Source organism: Helicoverpa armigera, chromosome 30 (assembly GCF_030705265.1).
Source record: "Helicoverpa armigera isolate CAAS_96S chromosome 30, ASM3070526v1, whole genome shotgun sequence".
Classification (NCBI taxonomy): Eukaryota; Metazoa; Arthropoda; class Insecta; order Lepidoptera; family Noctuidae; genus Helicoverpa; species Helicoverpa armigera.
Window position 1 is genome coordinate 3,632,849 of NC_087149.1, and position 27,072 is coordinate 3,659,920.

General features: G+C 41.1%; 3 protein-coding genes across 5 annotated transcripts in view; all 3 read right to left on the reverse strand.

Annotated features, from left to right (window-relative positions):
• Positions 1–1,306: 1,306 nt before the first annotated feature.
• Positions 1,307–6,614, reverse strand: LOC126056185 (uncharacterized). The gene is made up of 6 exons (XM_064042832.1): positions 6,531–6,614; positions 5,900–6,063; positions 5,266–5,421; positions 2,451–2,578; positions 1,868–1,974; positions 1,307–1,477 (listed from the first exon to the last, which is right to left on the reverse strand). Exons 1-6 carry the CDS (start codon positions 6,612–6,614, stop codon positions 1,307–1,309), a joined length of 810 nt encoding a protein of 269 aa, XP_063898902.1.
• LOC135119105 (uncharacterized) lies at positions 3,416–4,804 on the reverse strand. Its single transcript, XM_064042775.1, has one exon. The coding sequence runs from the start codon at positions 4,619–4,621 to the stop codon at positions 3,452–3,454; it is 1,170 nt and encodes a 389-aa protein (XP_063898845.1). The 5' UTR covers positions 4,622–4,804; the 3' UTR covers positions 3,416–3,451.
• A 5,830-nt stretch (positions 6,615–12,444) lies between the features above and the next one.
• The window catches only part of LOC110381763 (kinesin-like protein KIF3A), a 32,490-nt gene continuing 17,862 nt past the window's right edge, over positions 12,445–27,072 (reverse strand). The window contains exons 3-14 of one of the 3 annotated variants that reach the window (XM_064042777.1): positions 25,864–26,069; positions 22,301–22,431; positions 21,587–21,786; positions 20,836–21,033; positions 19,246–19,376; positions 18,438–18,490; positions 18,074–18,213; positions 17,553–17,629; positions 16,838–17,018; positions 15,334–15,570; positions 14,526–14,654; positions 12,445–12,654 (exon numbers count right to left, since the gene is read on the reverse strand). In XM_064042777.1, coding sequence (XP_063898847.1) covers positions 12,523–12,654; positions 14,526–14,654; positions 15,334–15,570; positions 16,838–17,018; positions 17,553–17,629; positions 18,074–18,213; positions 18,438–18,490; positions 19,246–19,376; positions 20,836–21,033; positions 21,587–21,786; positions 22,301–22,431; positions 25,864–26,069 — 1,815 coding nt within the window. In that variant the 3' untranslated portion in view covers positions 12,445–12,522. Of the gene's footprint in view, positions 12,655–14,525; positions 14,655–15,333; positions 15,571–16,837; positions 17,019–17,552; positions 17,630–18,073; positions 18,214–18,437; positions 18,491–19,245; positions 19,377–20,835; positions 21,034–21,586; positions 21,787–22,300; positions 22,432–25,424; positions 25,633–25,863; positions 26,070–27,072 lie in introns of those variants that run through there. The other 2 variants (XM_064042778.1, XM_064042776.1) reach the window with 2 other exon arrangements.

The following is a 27,072-nucleotide window of genomic DNA, read 5'->3' on the forward strand; positions in this document are numbered from 1 at the left end:
TAGGATTGGCTAGCCCACCCTGTCATTAATACAAGTTCACTAAGCACTAACCCATCCAAACTGCAACCTCGACAAGAGTTGCTTAACCCCACCCATCCAAACTGTAACCTCGGCACGTGTTGCTTAACCCCACCCATCCAAATCCAACCTTGGCACGCGTTGCTTAACCCACCCATCCAAATACCAACCTCGACCAGTGTTGCTTAACCCCACCCATCCAAACCCTAACCTCGACAAGCGTTGCTTAACCCCACCCATCCAAATCCAACCTTGGCAAGCGTTGCTTAACCCACCCATCCAAATACCAACCTCGACCAGTGTTGCTTAACCCCACCCATCCAAACCCTAACCTCGACAAGCGTTGCTTAACCCCACCCATCCAAATCCAACCTTGGCAAGCGTTGCTTAACCCACCCATCCAAATACCAACCTCGACCAGTGTTGCTTAACCCCACCCATCCAAACCCTAACCTCGACAAGCGTTGCTTACCCCACCCATCCAAATCCAACCTCGGCACGCGTTGCTTAACCCCACCCATCCAAATACCAACCTCGACAAGTGTTGTTTAACCCCACCCATCCAAACCCTAACCTCGACAAGCGTTGCTTACCCCACCCATCCAAATCCAACCTCGGCACGCGTTGCTTAACCCCACCCATCCAAACCCTAACCTCGACAAGCGTTGCTTACCCCACCCATCCAAATCCAACCTTGGCACGCGTTGCTTAACCCCACCCATCCAAATACCAACCTCGACCAGTGTTGCTTAACCCCACCCATCCAAACCCTAACCTCGACAAGCGTTGTTTACCCCACCCATCCAAATCCAACCTTGGCACGCGTTGCTTAACCCCACCCATCCAAATACCAACCTCGACCAGTGTTGCTTAACCCCACCCATCCAAACTGTAACCTCGGCACGTGTTGCTTAACCCCACCCATCCAAATCCAACCTTGGCACGCGTTGCTTAACCCACCCATCCATATACCAACCTCGACCAGTGTTGCTTAACCCAACCCACCGATCCAAATTGTAACCTCGGCAAGTGTTGCTTAACGCCACATAAATCCAAATCGTAATCTTATCGCTTTGACTTTGTCTCTGATAAAAAACCGCATGAAAATGGGTTGCGTAGTTTTGAAGATTTAAAGCGTTCAAAGGCTGTACCTTTTAAAGCGTTGCAAAGGATATACATAGGGGCAGGAACAGCGAGTTTGTTTTATACTATGCCACAGGAATTAAGATATTAAGGAAAAAAATAAGTATTAATTCATAATTTATTAACCACAAAAGAAGAGATTATTTTACTTAACGTTCCACGATACTGGGCTTTTCGGCAGCTTAGTGTTAGGCGCGCCTCTCACCCAGCGTCCGTCTACCTTCCGCCGGGACGCCCAGATCTCGATCACGGGGCGGGAACTGAGCGCATTGCCCATTTCCCTGATAATGTTGTATGTGTTGCTTGGCCGAATTACCTGCGAAAAATAGTGTATTACATAATTTATCCAATCTACTAAAGTGGAGTAGACTTAATGAATATGAATGTAAATGATATCGGATGTGCCCACAACGTTTTTTGAGGGTTGGGCCCTTCAACTTGGTTTCCAATTCAACTGGACGCAGTATACCTAGTTCTCGCCAAACTCAATGGCGGTTCGCATCTAAATTCCGCCCATAAGTACCTACTCTATGATGTTCCCTATATCTTGAAATACACAAATACCTTGAAAAAACTCAGCTGTATCTGGTCAGTTCAGCAGACTGGAAGTTGACCGGAAAACGTTATATATTTATTTTGAGAAAAAGCTAACAAAACGGTGGAATAATTGCTAGTGGTGATAAGAATAAGTTAAAAATAAACTCACTCTGCCAAATACGACGTTGCGCAAATCCAGTTGAGGTAACGGCTTGAAGGTGATGTTGAACATGCCACACATCTCATCGTCCACGGTCACTCGCATCGACAACAAACCTATGAAATAACTTCACTCAATTAGAAGGAATCTATCATCAAGTAGCGACTCCTGCCTAAACTATTTCTTGTACTCGGATAAAATATAGCCTATGTCACCCGGGGATAGTAGAACTACCTACCCCTGTACCCTACAGTGAAAGAATTTTTCAAATTGATTCTTTAGTATGGGAGCGGGGAGCCTTAAGGGTAGAAACAAAGAAACAACACGTTTCCTCTTTAATATACATATAAGTATAGATAGAAGTATTAACTAGCGATTCCTCGCAGTTTCACCAATGTCCCGTGGAAATCAGCCATTACTTATGGTGTAGGCACCCCGATAAAATATAGCCCATGTCACCCGGTAACTGATAGTACAGCTTCCTAGCAGTTAAATATTTCTTGTGTTGTTTGAACTAATGGCGAGTGGTATTTAAGCGAAGAGAATATTTCAGAGACCTTCGAGTCAATGAGCATGAAAATGTAACTCCTACCGGCCATAGAATGCGGATAGTGATAGTTCTCAGCTCCGATGGGCATCACCCGGCCGCGCTGGGCGTAGCACCCGTAACCGTTGTTGTAGATCACGTCGCCACCGCTCCAGTACAGGTGAGGTACCTTCCTGGAGAGATGGGAATGTCAGCAAATAAATTCAACCTCTGATCTCGAGATTCTACCAGTGTAGCTACTAGCTAGAGGAATAATAATTATTGGACCCTGTAAAGCCTAAGTAATTATAATAAAATACATGCTCAGCATAAGTTTGGAAAACTTTCATCATCCATTTCCACCAAAAACATAAGTGTCAATTTTCTTAACAAAAGCTTATAGGTTTTTAACATAGTTTACTTTGAATTTTCACATACAAATTCCAAAAAAACATTGTTTTGAAGACAGCAACGGCGGGCGTACCGTGGCATCGATTGTCTATTGCTGAAGGGGTTTGTAGACTCTACCAACTTATTAAAGAGTAAGGGTGCTTACATAAAGAAACAGGTTGCCGGTACAGACAAACCTGTACGGGTAGGTACCGACCAGTGCAGGTATAATATTTCAATACAATCCTATTGACTCACTTATAAAGAAACAGGTTACCTGTTTACCTGTTTCTTTAGAATATTATACCTGCACTGATCGGTACCGACCCGTACAGGTTTGTCTGTACCGGCAACCTGTTTCTTTATGTAAGCACCCTTAGGCCCGATTGTTCGAAGCTCGTTTACGTCAAGGTTAGGGTTAGATTCTAGTTACAGTAAAATTAACAGAGTTTAAATTCGAAAAGCGTTGTTGGACGTCAAAATTTCATAACAAAAATGTCAAATTAACCGTGGTCAAAATTGACAAAGGTAAAATTTTAACTTTAACTTTACCGTAACGTACGAACAACCGGGCCTTAAAGATGTGTGTTATTAAAAGGCAATATTACACCCAATAATTTAATCCAAAATAACCAAAACTAAAGAAAGACATCACAAATCAACAAACTCAAGTCACATTAATTCCTCTGGCGCGAAGTAGAAGGCACATTAGTATTTTCGCGCCGTTCTTCCGAAAACTGATTCACAGCCAAGCAGTACTTCTCAGAGTGGTAAGTCCTCGATATCTGTGACAGTAACGGACTCCCGTGGGGGGAGTTCAGCCACAGTGACGCACTCCCTGTCTGACCGACCATGGCTATGAAAGCGATCAGCATACGCGTATTCAGTAGACCTCGTTGGATGTGTGGCTGTTTCAGCAATGTTTGTAAAATCAGACCGTCTGGTAAACCATTGACCAACTCAAAGATACTGGATCCCCTCTCTCCAATAAGATACGAAGCGGCAGCTGGAACATTGCAGCCTGTATATCGCAAGGCTTTGTCAGATTCTTCGTAAGAAAACCCAAGGTCTCTCAAAGCGCCTATAGCTTCGGGGTTAGGTGGTTCAGCAATCTTGTTCCTCCACTCGCGGAATTTCTCCAAAAACCTTTGTAAATGTTCTGCGCGGCGGAATAGCTCGTTCCCTTCAGCTTTATCAGTCTCCACGGCTTCTTCAATCGTTGTTTGTATGTCGACGTTGATGCTGTTGAGCCGTGCTGCTATTTCTTCGGGAGTAATCACTTGGATGACAGCAGGTTGGGGCCTCTGTGGCTCTTCTAAGGCTGCGGTCAGTTGTGCTAACGTCATCTCATAGTTTCTGCCTGCAGCTGCAAGTCGGGCTCCAGCTTCGATCAGAGAAATGAGTATCTTCCTCAGTTCATACGACAATTCGTTGGTAGATAGCAGAGATTGGAGGTTAGGCTGACGTATGGCGCTTGTGGGTGTTGGTAGTGACGCCGTGGCTGCAGCAATGGTTCCGTGTTGAGGAGCCCTGACCGCGCCGAGGTCCCATAGCGTCCCAGCTTCCGGCAAGCGTCTCTCAACGAGTAGAAGCTCTTCTTGCATCATGACCTGTTCTTGAGCCAGTGTAAGGAAGTCATGTAGAGTAGAAGTGTCGAATACACGCACGATCTTGTATCTACTAGCTCCTGTTTCCCCGGTCGGATAGAAGAAGTCAATCGCACGGTTTTTCACTTCCTCTATCAGGGTTTCTTCGGGAAAGTAGGACGTGAAGGTCTGACCCTCGGGACTGACCACTTTGATGAAGATCTCATTGGCCCCAGTCACCCCGGAGTCGGAAACCAACATCCTTACTCCGGGCTAAGATGACCCACTGACCTTAAGTCGGGTCTCCTCGAGCTTCTGAAGAGCTGCTAGATTGATTATTCTCATAGATATAAGTATAAGAAATAATAAAATACTGCTAAAAAATGTTGCTAGACACCAAATGAGTTTGAGCATAATTTTGGCATTTTGTTTGTGTTTTGACAGTTTTTGTCAGATACGTGTTTTATTCTTTAATGTCTTGTTTTTTTTTAAGTTTTTGATGCAAGGAGATCATGCATTAATCATAATGGTCTTGAATAATCGGACTTTTTTCAGCAAAAATATGCGGGATTTTTTTTGATATTAACCTTCAAACGAGAGCTGCACACAACCAATAAGCAAGTTCTGTACGATGAAATTAAATATCTGTGACGTCGCTCTCGGACATACAAAAGCCCATCCATAGGTATTTTTTTAAAAAACTTCATCATTATATTTATTGAAATACCAAACATATTATTCAATTAAAACTGTTTTGAGTAATTATTGATTAAATTGATTAATAAATTGTTTTTTGACCAATATTTCTTACAACATAATCACACTTAAGTATTATTCAGAAACATTCATAGAATAATTATGTTCAAGCGATTCAAATGAAAACCAAATGTATATGAATATCATACCTAAAAAAGCACGTATGAACGTATCCATGTCCGAGGGTGTCTCCGTCCAGCAGGTCCAGGAACAGGTTGCAGGTGTCGGGACACACTTCAGTGAACAGTTCTATGCACAGCTCGCCTATCGCCGCGCCGTCGCGCATGCCTAGCTTTATGTATACCCTGCGAAGGGAGGTGGTATGATGCTGAATTGAAATAATGGAATGACAAAATGAAACAGATCTTCTGTTTTACAGATTTTGCAGTAGTTAGAGGATGAATTAATTAGATATGTTTCCTCTGTTATTTGTGTTTATTGGAAAGGATAGGTCTTAAAACATTTACATTTTATTAAACATTTTGAGGACTTTACTGGCGCGGTGGTCACCGTGCCGGACTGTGGGAATGAGGATCCCGGTTTCGAGTTCCCAATTCGAAAATATACCTACTATACGATCCTTCCAGGCTTTATCAACTTGGGGGATAGTTAACTATGTTCTAAAGATTTATTACCAGTGAGGCCATACTGATTGCTAGGCGTGACACATAATGTTATGGGAACTTGCAGTCTGAGTAGCAGTCAAATCTGGCCATGTTTCACAACATGTTAGGAGAACAATTTTTTTTTATTAAAAGCAATTTAAGACCATGCAGTACATACCTCGGTCTCTTCACATCCGCAGCAGCTTTAAAGGCCTGGTCCTCCATCTCCTCGTATGGAACAGGTGAGAACAGCACAAACTTGTTGTTTGCTTGCATCACGATTTTGCGCTTGTTACGAACCCAATCTCTGTTCAGTTCCACTGTCGTTGGCAGACGTGATGGCTGAAGAGTAAGAGATAGTTGATGTATAAATAGGTGAATATATTTTTGAATATTGATACTACCTAACCTTCTTACTTTTTATAGACAATCAAGAAACCAGATCCTTCTATCAGATTTTAAGGATTTACCGGATTCCTAAAAGGAGAAACTTATGGATCGACTGACTGAAATATTAACGTAGGGCCTAAACTTAACTGTAACGATGACCAAACCTAACCAGCCCTGATTTGGCCCGTTTATGGTTATGATTCAGTCATCGTCATAGTTAAATGATGCATAGCACCCTATGGTTCAGAAACTTAAAACTATCACGATTCATCAGAAACAGGCGGTACAGCCTAGTGACTGACGGACGGACGGACTGTGAAATCCTAATAGAGTCCCGTTTTACCCATTGAGCACCACCCAAACTATGTATCCTGCGATCCATTTGTACTGTACCTGATTAGCGTATTTCTGCAACTTACCGTAGTTATAATAAGATTGTACAGCATGATGTTTTCTCTGTGCACTCTCTTCAGGAAGTCCACTCGGTTCCAATAATGTTGCATCGGACGAATAGGCCTTCTGTGCCAGTGACTGTCTACTCGACCCTGAGGAGAACTTAGTTATAAATATAGGCCATGTTGAGTCGTAGCGTCTTAGGCATCGTTTAGACCAAACGTATTGTCGGCCGCTGACTGTGAGCGCGCGTTACGCAGTTTATTGCTTTTCCATATATATTGAAATTGTCGTTCACACCGAACCGACTATACGCTGTTACGTCGTCTGTTGTAGCTGACTCTAAGTGGCCGATTATTTTACTACGCGACTATGCACGGCGGACGCGGATTGGCTACGCGGACGCAGTTGCCGAATAGCGCCGCTCCGCCGCGTACGCACCGCCGCGCCTCGGTACAGCACGTCGATAATTAGTGTCCCTTTTATATAAACTTAAACGTATATATAAAATATATTAAACTTAAACTTAAACGTATATATATATAAAGATAGTAACTCATCGAATGTTTTACTGTCATACGAAAATATTTCTTGAACTTATTTGGATAAAGTCTATATTCGAAATATAAAGTATGAAATTGACCAAGAAAACATCTCTTCAAATTTAAGGGATGTACCCACAATCTCTTCTTTTTATTATTTTCGTCTTCCTCTAGAGTCTAGAGCTTCGCAAATGGCATATCTGAATGCGCATCATTTAATTGAAATATCAGAAAAACGTCTGATTTGAAAAAAATAAATTACGCTAGTTTTATCGTTTATAAAATACTACGAGCAACTTCAAATACTGAGCCCTTTTATGTGTAGAATAGTCAGCCGCTCAGCGTACGCATCTAGTGTGAACCTACAAGAGCCTATTCTTTTGTTCACACATGTAGCGCATCGTACGCTATAGCCTATTGTCGGCTTGGTGAGTACGCGTACTGCAGATTGAGTCGACGTTCACACTGGGGCAGACAGTGAGTATACTCACAGTCAGCGGCGGACAATACGTTTGGTGTGAACAATCCCTTAGTGTCGAAACACACTATGCCGAGAATACGCGACGGAAGTTCGGCATGATTACGCCTGCAATGCTATTTGAATTACTGGCGACACATTATGCCGAAATTACGTTGCGTTATAGCGTACAGCCGAACTTCAGTCGGGCGTAAGTTCAGCGGAAATTCGGCGGCTACGTATTCTGAAGAACACACATTATACGCGACCGAAGTTCGTACACACAAAATTGCGCAACTGAACTTCTGCCGCGTAAGTTCGGCACTTATGGTGTGTCATATCAGGCGATTACGTTGGAACGTAAAATCAGCCGCGGAACTTCGGTCGCGTACGTTCGGCATAGTGTGTTTAGACACTTAGCGTGTAAACTTCGTTAAGATTCATGAAACGTAAAATAAAGTAAAAAATTAGGAGGGAAGGTATATGTATCCATTATTTTAAAGCTTCTGCCAGCGTATTTTCACGCGTTTCGTAGGAACCATACTACCAGTTCCCGTATAAAATACAGCCTATACTCTTTCTCGATAATTGGGCTACATATTACCATAGATTTTTTTTTATCGGTTCCTCTGCCTGAGATAAACTAAAACCGATTCGATAATTCTTCCACTGTTGGGAAGCTTCACTATCCTTATATCCTAAGCTTTATATTACCTGTATTTTTTTCTCCGGGACGCTGGTAAGACACGACTATTATGTTACACAATGAAGTATATGTATGTGGAGTTAGTATATAATATGGAGTTACCGTCATCACTTACCTTTAAGAAATGAGCCTGCCTGATGAGCGTGAGCATGGAAACGTTCTCTTTAAAGAGATCATCGAACCAGCGGCTCCAGGTCTCCAACGCATGAAGCTTATGGCTGTGCACATAGCGCGGTGGAGAGGAATCTACCTTCGCTTGCACGTGCGCGTACTAAAAACATGTTCTTGTAATATATACCTACTCTTAGGAATATTAAAGCCAATGGGTAATATATACCTATGTACATTAAAAAAGCAAAGTTCACAAACAACATATTAAAACAAAATGTTACCAATGTACTATGAATTTCGCGTTCAATTTAAAGTTGTTCAAAGTACCTACATAAACTGTTGCTTTATGAAAAACTGTCATTTATATTAAAGTGAAAAAGGGCTCAAGATGAATCATTCACTTACAGAAAACTTAGCAAGTACCTGGCGAAAATCCTGGCAGTAGTATCACAGATAAATAGTTACCATACCATTAAAGTGAAGGAATAGTGAGTGCACCTGTGTAGCTGGCTAATCTCCTTACATGAGAACAGTCGCCGTAACCGATAATCGGCTAGGAGGACATCATCAGCACTATTTAAAAATCCACCATGCCTCAAAAGAGTATAATTTTTTGCTAGTTAACTATTCCACTGACCAGTCTAACCAAGGGGTTGCCCGAGTAACTGGTTTGAGGAGGTCAGATAGGCAGACGCTCCTTGTAAAACACTGGTACTCAGCTGCATCCGTTTAGACTGGAAGCCGACCCCAACATAGTTGGGAAAAGGCTCGGGAGACGAGACTTAACTATCCTATTGAGGGTACGAGTAACTGAATAGTGTCCTAGTGTAAGCTACATACCTTGTAAGGTCGTTTGATCTTAACAGAATGAAAAGACTCGTCTATCTCGGGCGGGGGTGACTTGTATTTTCTTTCCTCATCATTCTCAGCCTTCAGAATCGCGTCAATTAGAGTCATACTTCAAGGAATTTTGAAGAAAAATTATAAGCAAAAAATTGTGAAAATTATTTATATTGATTTATTTAGGTAAAAATCTATTTGGCTTTTTATTTGTCAGTATGACAAAAATGTATCGTGAAGTTCACCTTCATCTCCCGAGCCTTTTCCCAACTATGTTGGGGTCGGCTTCCAGTTTAACTGAATGCAGTGAGTACCAGTGTGCCACAAGGAGCGACTGCCCTATCTGATCTTCCTCAACCCAGTTACCCAGGCAACCTGATACCCCTTGGAAGACTGGTTGTCAGACTGTCTAGTTTCTGACGACATCTACTTCTGACCTGATCATTGTATTTTTCATGAAAACCTAAAAAATATTCTTATTTTTCGGATCATAATTTTTAAAAGTAAATAAAACAACTATTTTTAGTAAAAAAACTTTATTAATTCAAATAAAATATTGCACAAACACAAATTATCACAAAATACATAGCAAGACGTAAAATATTTGTGTTCACAATTTATTAATACTGAAGACATTACCTAAAGACATATAAAATTATTATAAAAAAAACATTGGAATGCGACTAGTTACGTTGAGTAAGAAGTTATAATTCAATACAATAATAATGATAATGCTTTCGAAAAATGCAAACTTTAAAATGATATCAATATTTTTTTGTATCCTAAATAGCTGGACTTTCGGTAAACGCACATCTATCGAAGCCAAGCGTGTCTGGGGGCTAACTAGTAGATCAATAAAATTGCGCAATATTACGTATTGTGCAAAATTAGTTAATATTGAAGATTGCGCACTAATTATTATCAGTGTCAAGTTTTTTATTGCACGGAGCCTAAGGCACTTGTCTCACCGGCAACGATTAACGAGTAACGAGTAGAGCTAGAACTAGAAACGAGTTAGCGAGACGCGAGGAGCGAATGCGCAGTTCCGATATTTGTGTAGCTCGGCTATAAGCGAGTGTGCGAGTGAGGCGGGCGATTACTCGCATCACTCGCTCGCTAGATACGCACTGTAGAGAAATGACCACTGGTTGCTCTCTCGGCGTGAGTTCTAAACGCTTGGCGAGTGTCGCCGAGCGAGTGTTATCTTTCATAGCTTTTGTCGCTCAGCGACAAACTGGTGAAGCGAGTGCTCGCCGGCAGTGTGAACAGTCAGCGATCAACTATTTCTATATGCATCTCTTTTGTTCACTTGAAAAGTATATCTATTGTACGTTTCTTGAGCGAGGAAATAGCCGATAGTTAGTCGTTTTCTCGTCGTTGGTGGGACAACTGCCTAAGTTAGGCGCGTCCAATTCGTTCGGCTCCGACAAATGTGCGTTCACCATTAAATGGTATATTTAGAAGTCACTGGCAAGTTTATTTTCATTCGTGTAATTTGTGAAGAGAGAGATCTACTTTAAAATAATAAAACAATAAGACTGAATTGCACTATTTAACTATCACGAAAACCAGATGTGTCCTTGCCGTCCATTGGCTAAATCGGCGATTTGACAACTGAAAGTAGTTCAGTTATCGTTATAGTTAAATAGTGCAAGTCACCGAAAGCGTATCACAATTTTGACTATCACACGTGCACAATAAAATAATATGAAAATTCATTATTTTTTACTAACACAATTATCATTGGTGAGCTGCCTAAGCTTATATTAACTTTTGAGAAATTTAATTTGTGCCTCATCATGACATTGAGAATTAATTGCTTGTCTTGATACAATTTGGTAAATAATATGGTTTTATAAATAAAATATTAATTTCATTATTTGCAATATAAAATACCGTAAAATTGTAAAACATAATTTCGGTAAAATTATAATTATTTTCAATAAAAAAAATAATAAAATTATTAACACAATTTTGAGAGCCATTCTCTTTAGACGATTATATTTAAATTCAGCTAAAATAAGGTGCTATTTCATTGGGTTAAAATACAAAAAAAAACTTAATATTTTATAGCAGTGTACTATAAAATATAGTATTTTTTTCTTCTAAGTAATCTACATAGTTAGCTCACGGACTATGTATGTGGGTTGCCACTACAATTAATCGACGTGGGATTGGCTAACACCGGTCAAAAAAATCTTTATGCCTACTAATATATTCGCGTCGTTTTGGCTCAGAAGTCTGGGCGACAAAACCGAATTTATGAAGATATAGCGCTTGGCTCCCAAATCTCAAGAACCGTGAGAGTCGAGTACCGCTCGGCTTTCAGGGATCAAGGTAGTTCTGGATCGGCACAAGCCAAACAAGTTTCCTAACTGACAATGCCGGCCCGCTTATGTGTGTAGCAACCCTAACGACGCCGGCCGACGATGAAACGAGCCGTTAGTATAGCTGATCGGCGATAAGTCAAATAACTGTGGCGATACGCACTCGGCTTTAGCCGATTCAGTGTCGATAAATGTGGGTAAACCCTGAGCGCAGTATGAGACCTGGGCACGGCTAATGTGAGTGTCCATGGAGTTTCTTTTTTATCATTTTTCTGTGACTGTGTTTATTTTTTAACCGTGCAACTAATGTGACGTTACATAAGAGCCTTCGAAGGCCTATTTGACTTTGATGTCTATCATCCGTATTTGTCCTAGAAAGCGCCTGACCTACCTGGGACTGAATTCTGCAAATTAAAAATGTGTGAATTGTATATCAATTGCAGATTGAATCTCGGTAGATCGTACATATGTTGTTTCAGTAAAATTAGCAGAATTGCCTCTACAATAGGCATCTCCGGTCACGTCTCCTATAGTTATCGGCACGAATCTTGAGCTCTGACCTACATCTGCGCAGAAGTGATTTATTAGTAAGGAACCAATCCCGAGTGACGGCTATGACGCGATGCGCTGCGGGCCAATCACCGCTTTAGCCCGCTCCTGCGCCTCACTTCATACCATAAAAGGGAGCCAATAAATTAATTCTGCGCAGGTGAAGGTCAGAGCTCAAGATTCGTGCCGATAACTATATATTTCCTTCCTATATGGTGGTATACCTACTGTCGCTGCCTGAGCGCAGTATGAGGCCTGGGCACGGCTGTGTGAGTGTCCATGGTGTTGTGTGAACCGTGCAACTAGTGTGACGTTTCATAAAGGCCTGTTTGAAATAAAAGCATTTGATTTTAACGCCTACCATCCAAATTTGACCAAGATGGTGTCTGACCTACGTGGGCCTCAATTTTGCTAATTTAATAATGTGTCAATATAGCAATTTTAACCTGCGGGAATCGGTCATCTTTTCCTCGCATGGTGGTATATCTACTGCCGCTGCCTGAGCGCAGTATGCGGGCGGGGCACGGCGGAGGTGTGCGGGCGCGCGAGGCGGGTGTTGGGGCGGCTGCTCACCGTACTGTACGACAGGTAGCGGTCTGACAGGTCAGGGGGGTCCATCTGTAATTTACAAGTTTCACATTAAATAACATTTTCTTCATCTTATCTCCCTGATAATGCCCCTTGAGGGAGGGGGGTCGCCTTGGGGGGAAAGTTGACTCAATGTATTGGCTAATTCTACTTTTCACCAAACCCTGTCGGGGCTGCGAATGTCAACCGACGTATTAGGTAGTTGCCCGGGTAACTGTGCTGAGGAGGTCAGATAGGCAGTCACAGGTATCTGACTCCAGGACAGTATACTCACGTGTTTAGCATGGCTATGGGCGGCGGCGGCGTGGTGCGGGGTGCTCATGTTGTTGCTTCTCTATGAGAGACTGTAAGGGAGATACACAGGTATCTGACTCCAGGACAGTATACTCACGTGTTTAGCATGGCTATGGGCGGCGGCGGCGTGGTGCGGGGTGCTCATGTTGTTGCTTCTCTATGAGAGACTGTAAGGGAGATACACAGGTATCTGACTCCAGGACAGTATACTCACGTGTTTAGCATGGCTATGGGCGGCGGCGGCGTGGTGCGGGTGCTCATGTTGTTGCTTCTCTATGAGAGACTGTAAGGGAGATACACAGGTATCTGACTCCAGGACAGTATACTCACGTGTTTAGCATGGCTATGGGCGGCGGCGGCGTGGTGCGGGTGCTCATGTTGTTGCTTCTCTATGAGAGACTGTAAGGGAGATACACAGGTATCTGACTCCAGGACAGTATACTCACGTGTTTAGCATGGCTATGGGCGGCGGCGGCGTGGTGCGGGTGCTCATGTTGTTGCTTCTCTATGAGAGACTGTAAGGGAGATACACAGGTATCTGACTCCAGGACAGTATACTCACGTGTTTAGCATGGCTATGGGCGGCGGCGGCGTGGTGCGGGTGCTCATGTTGTTGCTTCTCTATGAGAGACTGTAAGGGAGATACACAGGTATCTGACTCCAGGACAGTATACTCACGTGTTTAGCATGGCTATGGGCGGCGGCGGCGTGGTGCGGGTGCTCATGTTGTTGCTTCTCTATGAGAGACTGTAAGGGAGATACACAGGTATCTGACTCCAGGACAGTATACTCACGTGTTTAGCATGGCTATGGGCGGCGGCGGCGTGGTGCGGGTGCTCATGTTGTTGCTTCTCTATGAGAGACTGTAAGGGAGATACACAGGTATCTGACTCCAGGACAGTATACTCACGTGTTTAGCATGGCTATGGGCGGCGGCGGCGTGGTGCGGGGTGCTCATGTTGTTGCTTCTCTATGAGAGACTGTAAGGGAGATACACAGGTATCTGACTCCAGGACAGTATACTCACGTGTTTAGCATGGCTATGGGCGGCGGCGGCGTGGTGCGGGTGCTCATGTTGTTGCTTCTCTATGAGAGACTGTAAGGGAGATACACAGGTATCTGACTCCAGGACAGTATACTCACGTGTTTAGCATGGCTATGGGCGGCGGCGGCGTGGTGCGGGTGCTCATGTTGTTGCTTCTCTATGAGAGACTGTAAGGGAGATACACAGGTATCTGACTCCAGGACAGTATACTCACGTGTTTAGCATGGCTATGGGCGGCGGCGGCGTGGTGCGGGTGCTCATGTTGTTGCTTCTCTGAGAGACTGTAAGGGAGATACACAGGTATCTGACTCCAGGACAGTATACTCACGTGTTTAGCATGGCTATGGGCGGCGGCGGCGTGGTGCGGGGTGCTCATGTTGTTGCTTCTCTATGAGAGACTGTAAGGGAGATACACAGGTATCTGACTCCAGGACAGTATACTCACGTGTTTAGCATGGCTATGGGCGGCGGCGGCGTGGTGCGGGGTGCTCATGTTGTTGCTTCTCTATGAGAGACTGTAAGGGAGATACACAGGTATCTGACTCCAGGACAGTATACTCACGTGTTTAGCATGGCTATGGGCGGCGGCGGCGTGGTGCGGGGTGCTCATGTTGTTGCCGGTGTACGCGACACACTTCACTTGCCACTCGCCGAGCTGCTCGTTCCAGTGCACGTACTTCTCTATCAGAGACTGGAAGAGAAAAGGTTCTATTAGTTTTGAGCATAATATAGGAAATACATATAAACAACTACAGAGTAATAACAACAAAAGTAATAACTACATACAGGACCGTTTTGAAAAAGGATTTCGATATTATATATGACGGCTCCACCGTCGATCTGTCAACGGTGGAGCTTATATAAAGCGGCGCGCGCGCACGACTCGGGTCATTCGTTCGCCGACCGTTGCCGAGTGCACACCTCACACAAATTCCTGATAAATAATTGTAGTGCCTGATATTGTGTTAATTGGAATAAACCAAGTGATTGTGTGAGAACCCCTTTGTTTTATTTAACGATGTCGGATCCTGACGCCGACATATACATTGTACCCCATGTATCGAGGAAGGTAAGTTCAATTTAGGCCACAAATACTCATAATATTTCTAGAGAGAAAATATTTTTCTGCTTGCCCGTTCATATCCTAAAGGCTCCGAAACTTCTGAAATTCTAAAAAAATATTTCACCGTTGGGAATCTACACTCTCCCCAATGCTAGACCATGTTGGGAAGTGGTTTCCGAGAGACACGAGTGTAACCGCAAGAAACAGCATGTCAGAATTAAAATTTTCACCACACCAGTGTGCCAGGATGCCCTCCATCTCTCGCTGCTGTTCCTCTGCTGGTGGGGGTTCAGTATAGAGCACTGACCTGATACTCCTTAGGTATATAAGAGTCCAGCACGAGGTCCGCCAGCTGTATCTCCCGCTTGAGCGCCCTCACGCTGTCCAGGATGCCCTCCATCTCTCGCTGCTGTTCTCTCTGCTGGTCTGCTAGTTCTGCTTTGGCGCTGTTCAGGAGTTGGACTGCTCGTTTCAGTTTTCTGGTCTTCGCTGCGTTCTCTTCTTGGAGGCTGGAGTAGCGTTCTTCTAGGTCTAGACGTTCAGCCTGAGGAGAAAATGCTGGGTTTCAATAACGGGAATTTATAGTTTTACCAAAGAATATCGGGTTGCCAAGGTAACTAGTTTGAGCAGGTCAGACAGTCGTTTTATGCAAAACACTGGCACCAAACACAACAAAGTTGAGAAAAGGCTGGACAGATGATTTGAATGGCGGGAACATGTTGGGATTGCGATTTTTTTTTACATATTTATTGACGAAAAATAAGAAATCCTAACTAATATTATAAATGTGAAAGTAACTCTGTCTGTCTGTCTGTCTGTCTTTTCTTCACGCCTAAACTACTGAACCGATTTGTGTGAAATTTGGTACAGACATAGTTTGGAACTTGAGAAAGGAGGATAGATAGGATAGTTTTTATTTAAAAAAATATATATAAAAATAAAAAATTAAATTTATTCCGGACATATAGCGCCATCTATTGGTCAAACCAAAAATATGCCGGAAGTCACTATTCCATGCGAACGAAGTCGCGGGCAAAAGCTAGTATCCACATATAAAGATCTTACGGTCATGTCATTAAAACTTCCTGCTAAAAGTAATGATACAAAACATTTTTTCCCAGTGTTAGTGTCAAAAACATTGGCAGCTGCATCCGGTTAGATTGGAAGCCGATCCCAACGTAGTTGGAAAAAGGCTAGACAGATGATAAATTTTTGGTGAACCAATAAAAGTAAATAAATGAACTGACCTCTGTCTGCTGGAAATACACTGCAGTTGTTTTTTTTTTATTATTGTTTACATTTTAAAATATTGTTAATGGCTCTAGTTATGGGGCGTTTGTATCTGCGTCTGTAGATAATTATATCTGTAGATTTATTTTATGAACCTCCTATATCGGGTGTGTCGTTCATAATCACATTAAAATCTATCACATGTACTTCATGATATTATATAGCGAATTGTAAAAAAAAATAACATAATCCATTCAGTGGTTTAGCCACAGGACTCATTTTTCGTTTTTATAATTTACAACATCATGGGTAAAACAGAGATAAAGTTAGGAGTATCGAATGTTTTGATCAGTTGACAGCTGTCAGTTTTCAAGGGAGAATTTTAGCTGTTTGTAATGACTGACTTCTATATGGTGTTCTAATTTTCGCACATTTTTATTCTATTTACTTTGTTTGAAAAATGCATTTTTCTATTTTTACGTATTTTTCTTTTTTCTTTGTGTTAATCGACATATATTAACCAGCATATTAACGCATTTCATTTAATGTGATTGTGAACGACACACCCGATATAAACTGACCTCTTTCTTCTGCAAGTCCTCCTGCAGCCGCAGCTCGTTGAGCTTCCTCTGCTCGAGCTCTCGGGCGGCCTGCTCCAGCAGTCTGCGCTGGGCGTCGGCCTTGTCTAGAAGGTTCTCGCCGCCCACCAGGACCTTGGACTCCAGGCGTTGGAGCTTGTCTTTTAGTTCTTCTTGTTGTTTCCTGTAAGGAGATTATGTTGGTGAACATAAAAGAAATATCCCTCTTAATATGATAAATGCGAAAGAATGACTGAATTGCTGAACCGATTTGAAAAATGGTTTCACTGTTGGGAAGCTACACTATCCCAGGGTAACATAGGTTATATTTTATAAGAGTACGGGATGAAAGTTCTCCGGGACGCGGGAGAAAAGCAAATATATTTAGTGAATGTCACGTCTCAGGCTCTTTTTAGATACCAATAATACATATATGGTCTTACTACAAAAACTTAAACATGTGTTACACTTGTGTAAAAAAACTGTGGCTGCAAAATGGACTTTATTTCAACGTAATACTTTTTTAGATAGGGCAGTCGCTCCTTGTTAAACACTGGTACTCAGCTGCCTCCGGTTAGACTGGAAGCCGACCCCAACATAGTTGGGGAAAGGGCTTGGAGGAAGATGATGAATACATATAAAGTTGAGAGTTTATTTGTTAGCTTGACAACGCTTATCTCAGAAACTACGACTAGTCTGAAATTATGAGTGTACTTACTTAGTCCTCTGCAGTTCAGCCTTCTTCTCCTCCAAGACCTTGCGAGCCTGATGAGCCTTCTCTCTGTTCAGCTTCTCCTGAACATGACAAAAATATGTCATACTAAAGAGTTATCAGAAAAAGGTTTGATAACATCTATGGGTTAAATTAGGTGAGAATTTATTAAGTGAGTTGTCACTTCACCTCCACTTTTTAGGGTTCCTTACCCCAAGGGTAAAATACTACCCCATTACTAAGACTTCACTATGTCTATCGCCAGGCTATATCTCATGTGAATTTTCACAGATGATGTATTATTTTTATTTAATATACGCCGCTATAACAAGTACTGAAAACTAGGTCAAAAAATATATTCAGGGGGTTATTATGCAAGTGAAAACTTTGAACGTTATTTAATAGAACAAGATAAAATTGCTATTCCATTTCTCTCTAAGCGTATAAATATTACCTACAATGAAAAAACATCATTATAATTATTTTCTATACAGTTTAAAAGCCTGGCCTAAGATTTATCTTCTTACCTTCTCCTCTCTCCTAAGCTTGCGTCGCATCTTCTTCTCGACAGGATCGAGAGAGTCTAACTCTGGTTCAGTCAGCGTGTCGTCTGACAGATCTTCCTCAGACAACTCCTCTTCTTCCTCGCCTTCTTCTTCTTCAACTTCTGAAGAAGTAACATTAGTTTACAATTCTTACCTATATTAATTTTATCAGTGCGAAAGTTCCTATCTGTTTGTTACGCCATCACGCTAAACGTACTGAACCAATTGAAATAAAACATTGCATATAGATAGGTGGGTCTAACAACGCGTGAAACCTTGGAAGCTATACTTGTGTACATAAAATATATTTTCATTTGAATAATTTAATAAAAATAAAATATCATACCATTAGTGCATTCATCCAGCTGTTTCTTGAGCTGATCAATTTCTTGTTGGAATCTGTAAATAAAGGAAATAATAATGCAATATGTATAATCGAATGTAACTGGTAAATATCTGTGGCGAGGAACAAATATTTGTTGTTACATAATTAACTAAAGCTCAGTTCCTTCAGAATTAAAAAAATATTGTAAAAAGCGTTTAAATCTATAACATAAGTAACGTCGTCATAATGCAGTTTTCGGGGGATGTCGAAAGTTACTAGCTCTTGCCATATGCGCCGTCTTTGGATCTCTTTTTTTATAATACCAAAAATCGTTGCCAGATGTTTGACCGGTCCCAAACGCCTTGTTAGTTCACTCGTCACTGAGCGTTTTGGTTACACCCCCGTACGTATTTGAGCTAGAAGAAGGTGCTTGACCTACTTGCCTTATGGCATCTTCACTCTCTTCTAGTAAATGAATTAACTAAGTATATCTTAGGCACCAATGGCTGATAAAAAGGTGAAGGAAACCATCTCGAGGAAACCTGGACTATATAGTCTGAAACCACCAACCCGTATTGAGCAAGCGTGGTGATTAACACTCAATCCTTCTCCGTGTGAGAGGAGGCCGCAGCCCAGCTGTGGGACGATAAAAAAGCTGTATAATCATCGGCAAGGATATTGAGCCCTGACCTTCACCTGCGCAGAAGTGATTTATTGGTTTATTGCCTTAAGTGTACAGTGCGCAAAGCGATCCCCACTCTTCCGCCGAGAGCTCATTATCCGTGCCGATAACTGTAACAGTAAATGAATGAAGTTATTCGCTGTTTACCTAGTAAGCAGCGCGTCTCCCGGCTCGCTGTTGACATGCGTCTTGTTCTCGATGTTCTTGGCGCGGTTGGCGTAGCGCAGAGTGCTGATAGTCTCCACGTAGTTGGTGTCTGCTGGGCCTATGGTGGCTATCTATATAAAAAAAATATAAAATTGTTGAGGAAATGTGTCTATGGGTTTCTTTCCACATTATGTAGAAATAAAACTAAATGTTTTTCTTATTATAATTCAGTTTCAAAAAGTTCTTGGGTGTCTAGAGGCCCCTAGAAGAATAAAAAGCGTAAAACTAAGAAATGATGAAATGGGAAAGGGGAAGCGCTGACCGTTTGTTATTTTTTACGTGAAAAACAGCCTTCTTTAATTAGTCTAGTTTCAGTAAATGATTTTGACTTTGAATATGTGACAAATAAACGAACTAACCCCCGCACTCAGAGACATTTAATGATTACTTAAGTCACTCCTTAGTGACAGATTCTCATAGAAATTCTGCACTAAGGAACGGCTTAAGTAATCATTATAGTAAGTTCAACTCAGTCGTGCGCGCGGCCTTATGTGTGGGTAACCCTTGTACATATACAGTGACTTTGTGTGCGTGACAAGAGGTACAGTCGGGTACAATACAGTTATGTAGGGATTGTATACGGGTGTTTAAAGAAAAACAGTTATTACGTAATTTAATGTTTATTTATTTATAATGATTATGAATCGCTATTTGAAAAATCAAATGATGAATTTTCGGATTCGCTACTCTCCAAGGTGAATTATAAATTCTGACTCCATGTCAAAATGTCTATAGTATTCTTCTTTTTTCTTTTGTACATGTCGACAAGTATTACGCCACATCCCATCATCAATTTGACTTAAACGTTCATTTATGAGTTTCATTATTTTGTTATTTTGGTCGACATTATGCGAAGCAATATAATTTTTTAAAATTCCCTACATATTTTGTTTACATTATTATACTAGGTTATACCTCTTTTTACATTCTTAGTCCACACTTTTATTTATTGTCGGCGTACCCCGAGCTAGAAAATATGTAAGGAGTATTTAATTCTTAGATACTGTCAATGTCAATTTGAAAAGACTTATGAGAAAATAATGAAAAACTATATTTAATAATAAAAAGCTTTGAATGTTGTTTTTTTTTTTTGAAACCCTTTATCTGACTCCTTAATAATTTCTCCGTGAATAACTAGTATTTTCGTAAACGACTGTACCCATAAGAAAAAGTGATAAGAACACGTCATGCTCGGACGACGTCACTGTCACACGAATGAAAGTTGTATATTTACAAGCCGACGCACACATAGGGCCGCGCGCAAATCTGAGTTGAACTATCTATAAATGTCTCTGAGTGTGTCCATAAAGTATATAAAGTAGTTTAAAGTTTAGATACTTATGTAGTTCATTTGTAAGGCAGCAATAAACGCAATATTATTTTATTTTCATTAAGATAGGTAATTATAAAAAAGTCTACTTAGTGTAACTGAAAATCTTCGAGTCTCTTCCCAGATAATTTTCTTTAGGAAAAACTTATACAACAACATAACGAGGCTGAAAATTATAATCCTAGGCAGATGATACTCACCATAACAGTCTTCGAGTTACCGCCTAGCGAATCCTGCAGCAGTCGGGTAAGCTTGGAGTTCCTGTACGGTATATGAGTAGACTTGCCGTCCACCAGTGCGGATATCACGTTGCCGAGTACTGAGAGAGACTGGTTGATCTTAGTCGCTTCTTTGAGACGGGTGCCCGTGGCTTGTGTCTTGCTTTGGCGTTCTGAACCCTGGGGGAAGGGGGTAAGGTTGAAAATGAATTATTTAGGTTTTTATTTTGTTTGTGTTATTATAATTATTCTGATATTGTTGAGGTTAAGTGAGATGGGTCTTGAAAGATTTGCATTTTGGAATTACCTAAAAGTTCAAAATAATAATTGCCTGCGAAGGTAAAAATATTTTTTTTTGTTCAAGAGATTCTGAAAAGAATAAAAAATAGCAATGGGAAAATTTGATAATTAAAATGAATTCTATAAAAAGTATCTGAGAAGTTAACATATATACAAACTGCGTGTATGTGCTAAAAAGTAAAGTAAGTAATGTGCTTTTTGAAAGCCTTATGTACCTTTCCGTTTTTGTTATATTTAGATTGACTTGTCTTCGTGGCAAAATATGGTTGAACTTACAAAATCTCTCTGTACCACCATGTCTACTGTACACATTTTTATGAAAAAAAAAAAAAACTTTAAGGCCTGACGCCAAAAGAGAGTACCACACCATATTCCGTCTCTGAGTGGCTATGAGTCTATGAGTGGCTATCGTACAATCTAAGCTGATCCTTACAGCCAAGTCGACAAGGTGCAGTTTCCCCATCTTGACGTGCATCTTGTTGTCGCTGCCCTTCTTGCTGCTTTCCACCGTGATGGAGAAGATGGCGTGAGAGCGCGAGCTCTCAGTGTTCATGGCGGTCGCTCCGATGTGACGGTTCTTGTTGCCGACTGCCATTATTTTCTCTAGTTCATCTGCGTTGTGGACTACGTAGCCTGTGGATGAGAAGTATAGGTATACTGATTGTTCTAAGAGGTTTAACTACGTGTTGGGAGAATACCCAGAGGTTCAACCGAGACGTGGATGAAATCACGGTAAAATATTATTCTTAATAGACAAACCATTTACCTAAGATGTTTACAGGTAGGTAGGATATACATAGGTTATAAGGTTATGTATTTTTATGTAGCTGCGCAGACTATTTCCCCATGAACCTGAGTGACAACGCTGGCGGAAGCTAGTGTAGGATAATAATAAATATTATAAGGGCGCAATATTATATGAGGCTTTTGTTGGGAGTTTAGCCCATCAAGGGACTGATTCAGAAAGCAGTACTCCTTGATACGGTGCGTATTGTGAGGGGATTTCTGTCTCTGGGGCCTTAACCACCGGTACTTTGAACCCTGTGCACATATCGGTGGTCACGGGTTTTTAAATATTTTTAAACGTTTTGAAATTACAATAAATATGCATTAAAATAAATAAATGAGAATATACATAATAAGTTACCTGTCAAGTCCTTAACAAAGACGCCTATGTCAGGCCTCTCCTTGACCTCCAGGCTCTGGTGAGGGTTGTTGCCGAGGAGATCGCGAACCTCTTCGTTGTAGATCTCCAAGTATGTCACGCATACTAGGAACCTGGAATTTAAGAGGAAAACTTTTATGTTTAGTGCAAATTACCAACAATTTTTTTATATAACTGACTTCCTCCCTGAAAGAAACATAAATGAATGCTGATGTACAAAGTATACTTATTACTGTCAAGTTTCATCAGAATCCATCCAGCAGTTTGCCTTTATTGTAATAGTGTCCAAATGAAAAAAAAATACATTGAGCTGACAGAAAACTACACTGGGGACAGGACAGGAAAAACACGGGAAACGAACATACATAAATCCTTACAAACTTTCGCATTTACAATATTAGTAGATTTTTATTGCTCCAATTTTTTCATACAAGATCGAATGCAAATGAAAATCGTCTAAATAAATAGAATATTAATTAAAAACCCTGGACAGGAGGCATCTAAATACCTAATCCTTACTCCCAATCCTCATTTCATCCATGCAAAGTACATGTAAATGATCCCGTGCAATATCTTTTAGTAAGTAGGTCAGCGCCAGGTCGGCAGCCGTCGACAAGACGCGATTGTCAATCGATACAGTAAATATGTTAAAAGATGGCTATTTAATTTTTTTCCAGGACCATTTTAAATTGTGTATTTAGAAGCTTCAACAAGCACCTTCTAACAGCCAACCCGAACATAATAGAGATTAGAGTCAGAGTATTGGTTAGTAGAGATTAGAGTTTTGACCATAACCTTCGTACAAGTAATGTCGAATTCCTATCCCTAATAAGTAAAACAATAGATAGATAGAATATTGGGAACGACCCCTTAGTAAGGACACCAATGACTGAGTTAAGATGAACTGCTGGATTTTTCGCGCGAGTTCAAAATTTCTTTATTTATTTATCTTTTGTACACAATATCTTAATTAGTTCTTACATTTTAATTATTCTAGGTAAATAACATTTCGGTGCTTGTATAGAAATTAATCTGTACCACAGGCGTCAGTTACCGCGGCCCTGGTACATACAGGGCTCCAGAAGGAACATGATGGGTTTGTCAGTAAGAGTCTGATACTCCCTCACGCTGCACCCACAGATGAACTTGAGGCTTAAAACTCTGAACTTCTCACCATCTTTAACCTTAGCAATATGACTGAAGATATGTGCCAAAGTTTCCAAAATCCAATAGAGGAGGTTTTTAATAGTTTACTCCATTAAAATCCATGCAAAGTACATGTAAATGATCCCCAACATCTTGTACTCTTAGTAAGTAGGTCAGCGTCAGGTCGACAGCCGTCGACAAGACGCGATTGTCAATCGATCCAGTAAATATGTTAAAAAGATTTCGATTTTTTGCAGGACCATTTTAATCGAGTATCTAAAGCTATAACAAGCACTTTCTAACTGAAATCCCAAATATTCTATCTTCCAGTTGATTTGTTTAGAGAGTTTTGACATTAGGTTCATACGAGTGTTTTCCCATCTATGTTGGAGTCGGCTTCCAGTCTAACCGCATACAGCTGAGTACCAGTGTTTTACAAGGAGCGACTGCCTACCTGACCTCCTCAACCCAGTTACCCGGGCAACCTGATACCCCTCGGTAAGACTGGTTGTCAATCTTACTGGCTTCTGACTACCCGTAACGACTGCCAAAGATGTTCAATGACAGCCGGGACCTACAGTTTAACGTGCCCTCGGAAACACAGTTATTGGTGTCCCAAGATATACCTACATAGAAGAATCTAAATTCCTAACAGCTTCCTTCAGTCCTCATGCAAAGTAAATGTAAATGATCCCGTGCAATATCTCTTAGTAAGTAGGTCAGCGCCAGGTCGGCAGCCGACGACAAGACGCGATTGTCAATCGATCCGGTAATTATGTTAAAAAGATGAATATTAAGATTTTTTTCATGACCATTTTAATTGAGTATCTAAAGCTATAACATGTACTTTCTAACAGCCAACCCGAACATAATAGAGATTAGAGTCAGAGTATTGGTTAGTAGAGATTAGAGTTTTGACCATAACTAACCTTCGTACAAGTAATGTCGAATTCCTACCACTGATATATGCAAACAAATGATAGATATTGGGGACGGTCCCTTAGTAAGGACACCAATGACTGAAAAAAAGATGAAGGAGCTACGGGATTGTTCACGCGAGTTACCGCGTCCCTGGTACATAAAGGACTCCAGAAGGAACATGGTGGGTTTTAGTCAGTAAGAGTCTGACACTCCCTTATGTCGCATCCACAGCAAAACCTAGTCCTGAACTTTCCCTTGGTCTTACTCTGTCTCTCCATTCATACTTAACTTTATTTCTATGCGCGAATGTTTCCAAAAGTCCAAAAGAATCTAAACCCCTTATAGCTTATTCCCAGTTCATCTCATCCATGCAAAGTAAATGTAAATGCTCCCGTGCAATATCTTACTCTTAGTAAGTAGGTCAGCGTCAGGTCGACAACCGTCGACAAGACGCGATTGACAATCGATCCGGTAATGTTCAGCCGAGGTTGTTATATTTATGTTATTATGTTCAAGGATTGATATATTGATTTTTCAAGACTGTTCTTATAGGGCTTATATCTAAGACTAGCTTCAGACGCCTCTCTCGGGAACTACTTCGCGTATCGGGACAAAAAATACCTAGCTTTCCCTTTTCCTAGTTTAACCTTCTTCGATAAATAGGCTATCTAACCTTGCAAGAATTTTTCAAATATATGTTTTCCGCTTTCATTCCTCTCTGTCAGCCGTCATACTAACATCCACTCCCTTCTTAATAATGCCATCTTTCAAGCAATCGATCCATTCTTTCCTTGGTCTACTTTGCCTTTCCATTAATATTTCATACTTAACATACTCCTTGAAACCTTAACTATATATGTAATTTCTAACCGTTATCAAAAAAAGGAAGTGCTCTGTTTGACCTGTGCTCTGTTTGTACGCCATTAAGATCTCCCGATCGGCCGAACCAATTTTGACACAGTTTTCAGCATTGCATTTGCCAGAATTACGAGAAGGTTTTAGGTAGGTCCCCATATTATTGAAGTCGTTATAAACTTACTTCTCATCATCCTTAGCCTTAGCGATATGGCTAAAGATATGCGCGAAGGAGTTGGGTATGATGCCCCGCAACTCCGGCGCAGTGTTACTGCCAGCCATGGTGTAAGTCTTGCCGGTACCAGTCTGACCGTACGCGAAGATCGTACCGTTGTAGCCTTTGAGGACTTGCTCCACTATAGGGCTGGCTGTCATCTTTCAAGCAATCTATCATCTTTTCTTTGGTATACTTACTTGCCTCTTCATTCATACTTATCAGACCCTTTGTAGCCTTAACTAAATTTGCAATTTCTAAACGTCTTCAAGAAATGAGGTTCTCTATTTGACCTATTTGTATTTTTAGACGCCATTAAGATCTCCCGTTTGACCGACTTTAATGCGGTTTTCGGCATAATATTTCTGACACTTAGGCACATATGTTATTGTAGTCGTTATATACTTACTTCTCATCATCCTTAGCCTTAGCGATATGACTGAAGATATGCGCGAAGGAGTTGGGTATGATGCCCCGCAACTCCGGCGCAGTATTGCTTCCAGCCATGGTGTAAGTCTTCCCGGTACCAGTCTGACCGTACGCGAAGATCGTGCCGTTGTAGCCTTTGAGGACTTGCTCCACTATGGGGCTGGCCGTCTGCACGTAGATGTCCATCTGAGGAAGAGGAGATACTTGGTGATAAAATTACTTTAAAGAGAATTTTAATTTTGGTGGTTTCCAGAGGGGAATCGAATGTATTGATAAAAGATCTGTTGGATCATACAGGTGTTCCCTGAGAAGATTAGTTGGTGATAGCAAATAATATTGGTTTCAATATTTTTGAAAGCAGTCGTTATATTATTTTTCATTAACTCTGCGGATTCTAATAACAAATCCATCCGTTGTTTTGGGATTGGAGATTGAAATTGGACATTCGCTTCATATTAAATGTCGTATTTGATGGAATCTGTTATCCGTAGAAAGTAGAACATGATTGTGTCATAATTTATGAGTTACTTTGGCAGATCAGTTTTGCTTTGAAAATGATGCAACAACCCCATGATCTCTTACAGTATTTTAAAATCCTTTGCGAACACATTCTCAAGAATTTCAGAAACGCAAAGATATTTGGAACTCAATATTCATCTAACTATGTATATCTATGTAAGTATGTCAATTGTAGGCAAACAGTCATAATGATGTCACAACGTATTTTTCTATTAACGCGACCCCGCAGCAAGTATGTCAGAACAGGGTCACTGGGTCACATTTGAGGGAACCAACGCCCTTCTCTCAACTATATTATAGTTTGATGCGACTATAGTGAATGTTTTTTTTTTTTTTATAGTAAAGAAATATAGACTGTTGTGAAAAGTGTAGGATTATGGCGATACCAGCCTATCAAGGTTTAAAGTTCTTTCATTCCATTTCTGCAAGACCATAGATAGAGGCCGAAATAAGTTGAACAATTCTATTTGTTACCACAGCCTGCACAGCTCATTAGTGACACTTCCATGGTCCACGCAATCATGAATCAAGGATAGTATATAGGCTACTTTTTATCCATGAGCGGTAAATAGTTTCCTCGGGACGTGGGCGAAACCGCTAGCAGTATTTACTTGCAAATTACAATTATGTTAATTGTAGTACAAATATGTATTACGCCCACCCAGTCACA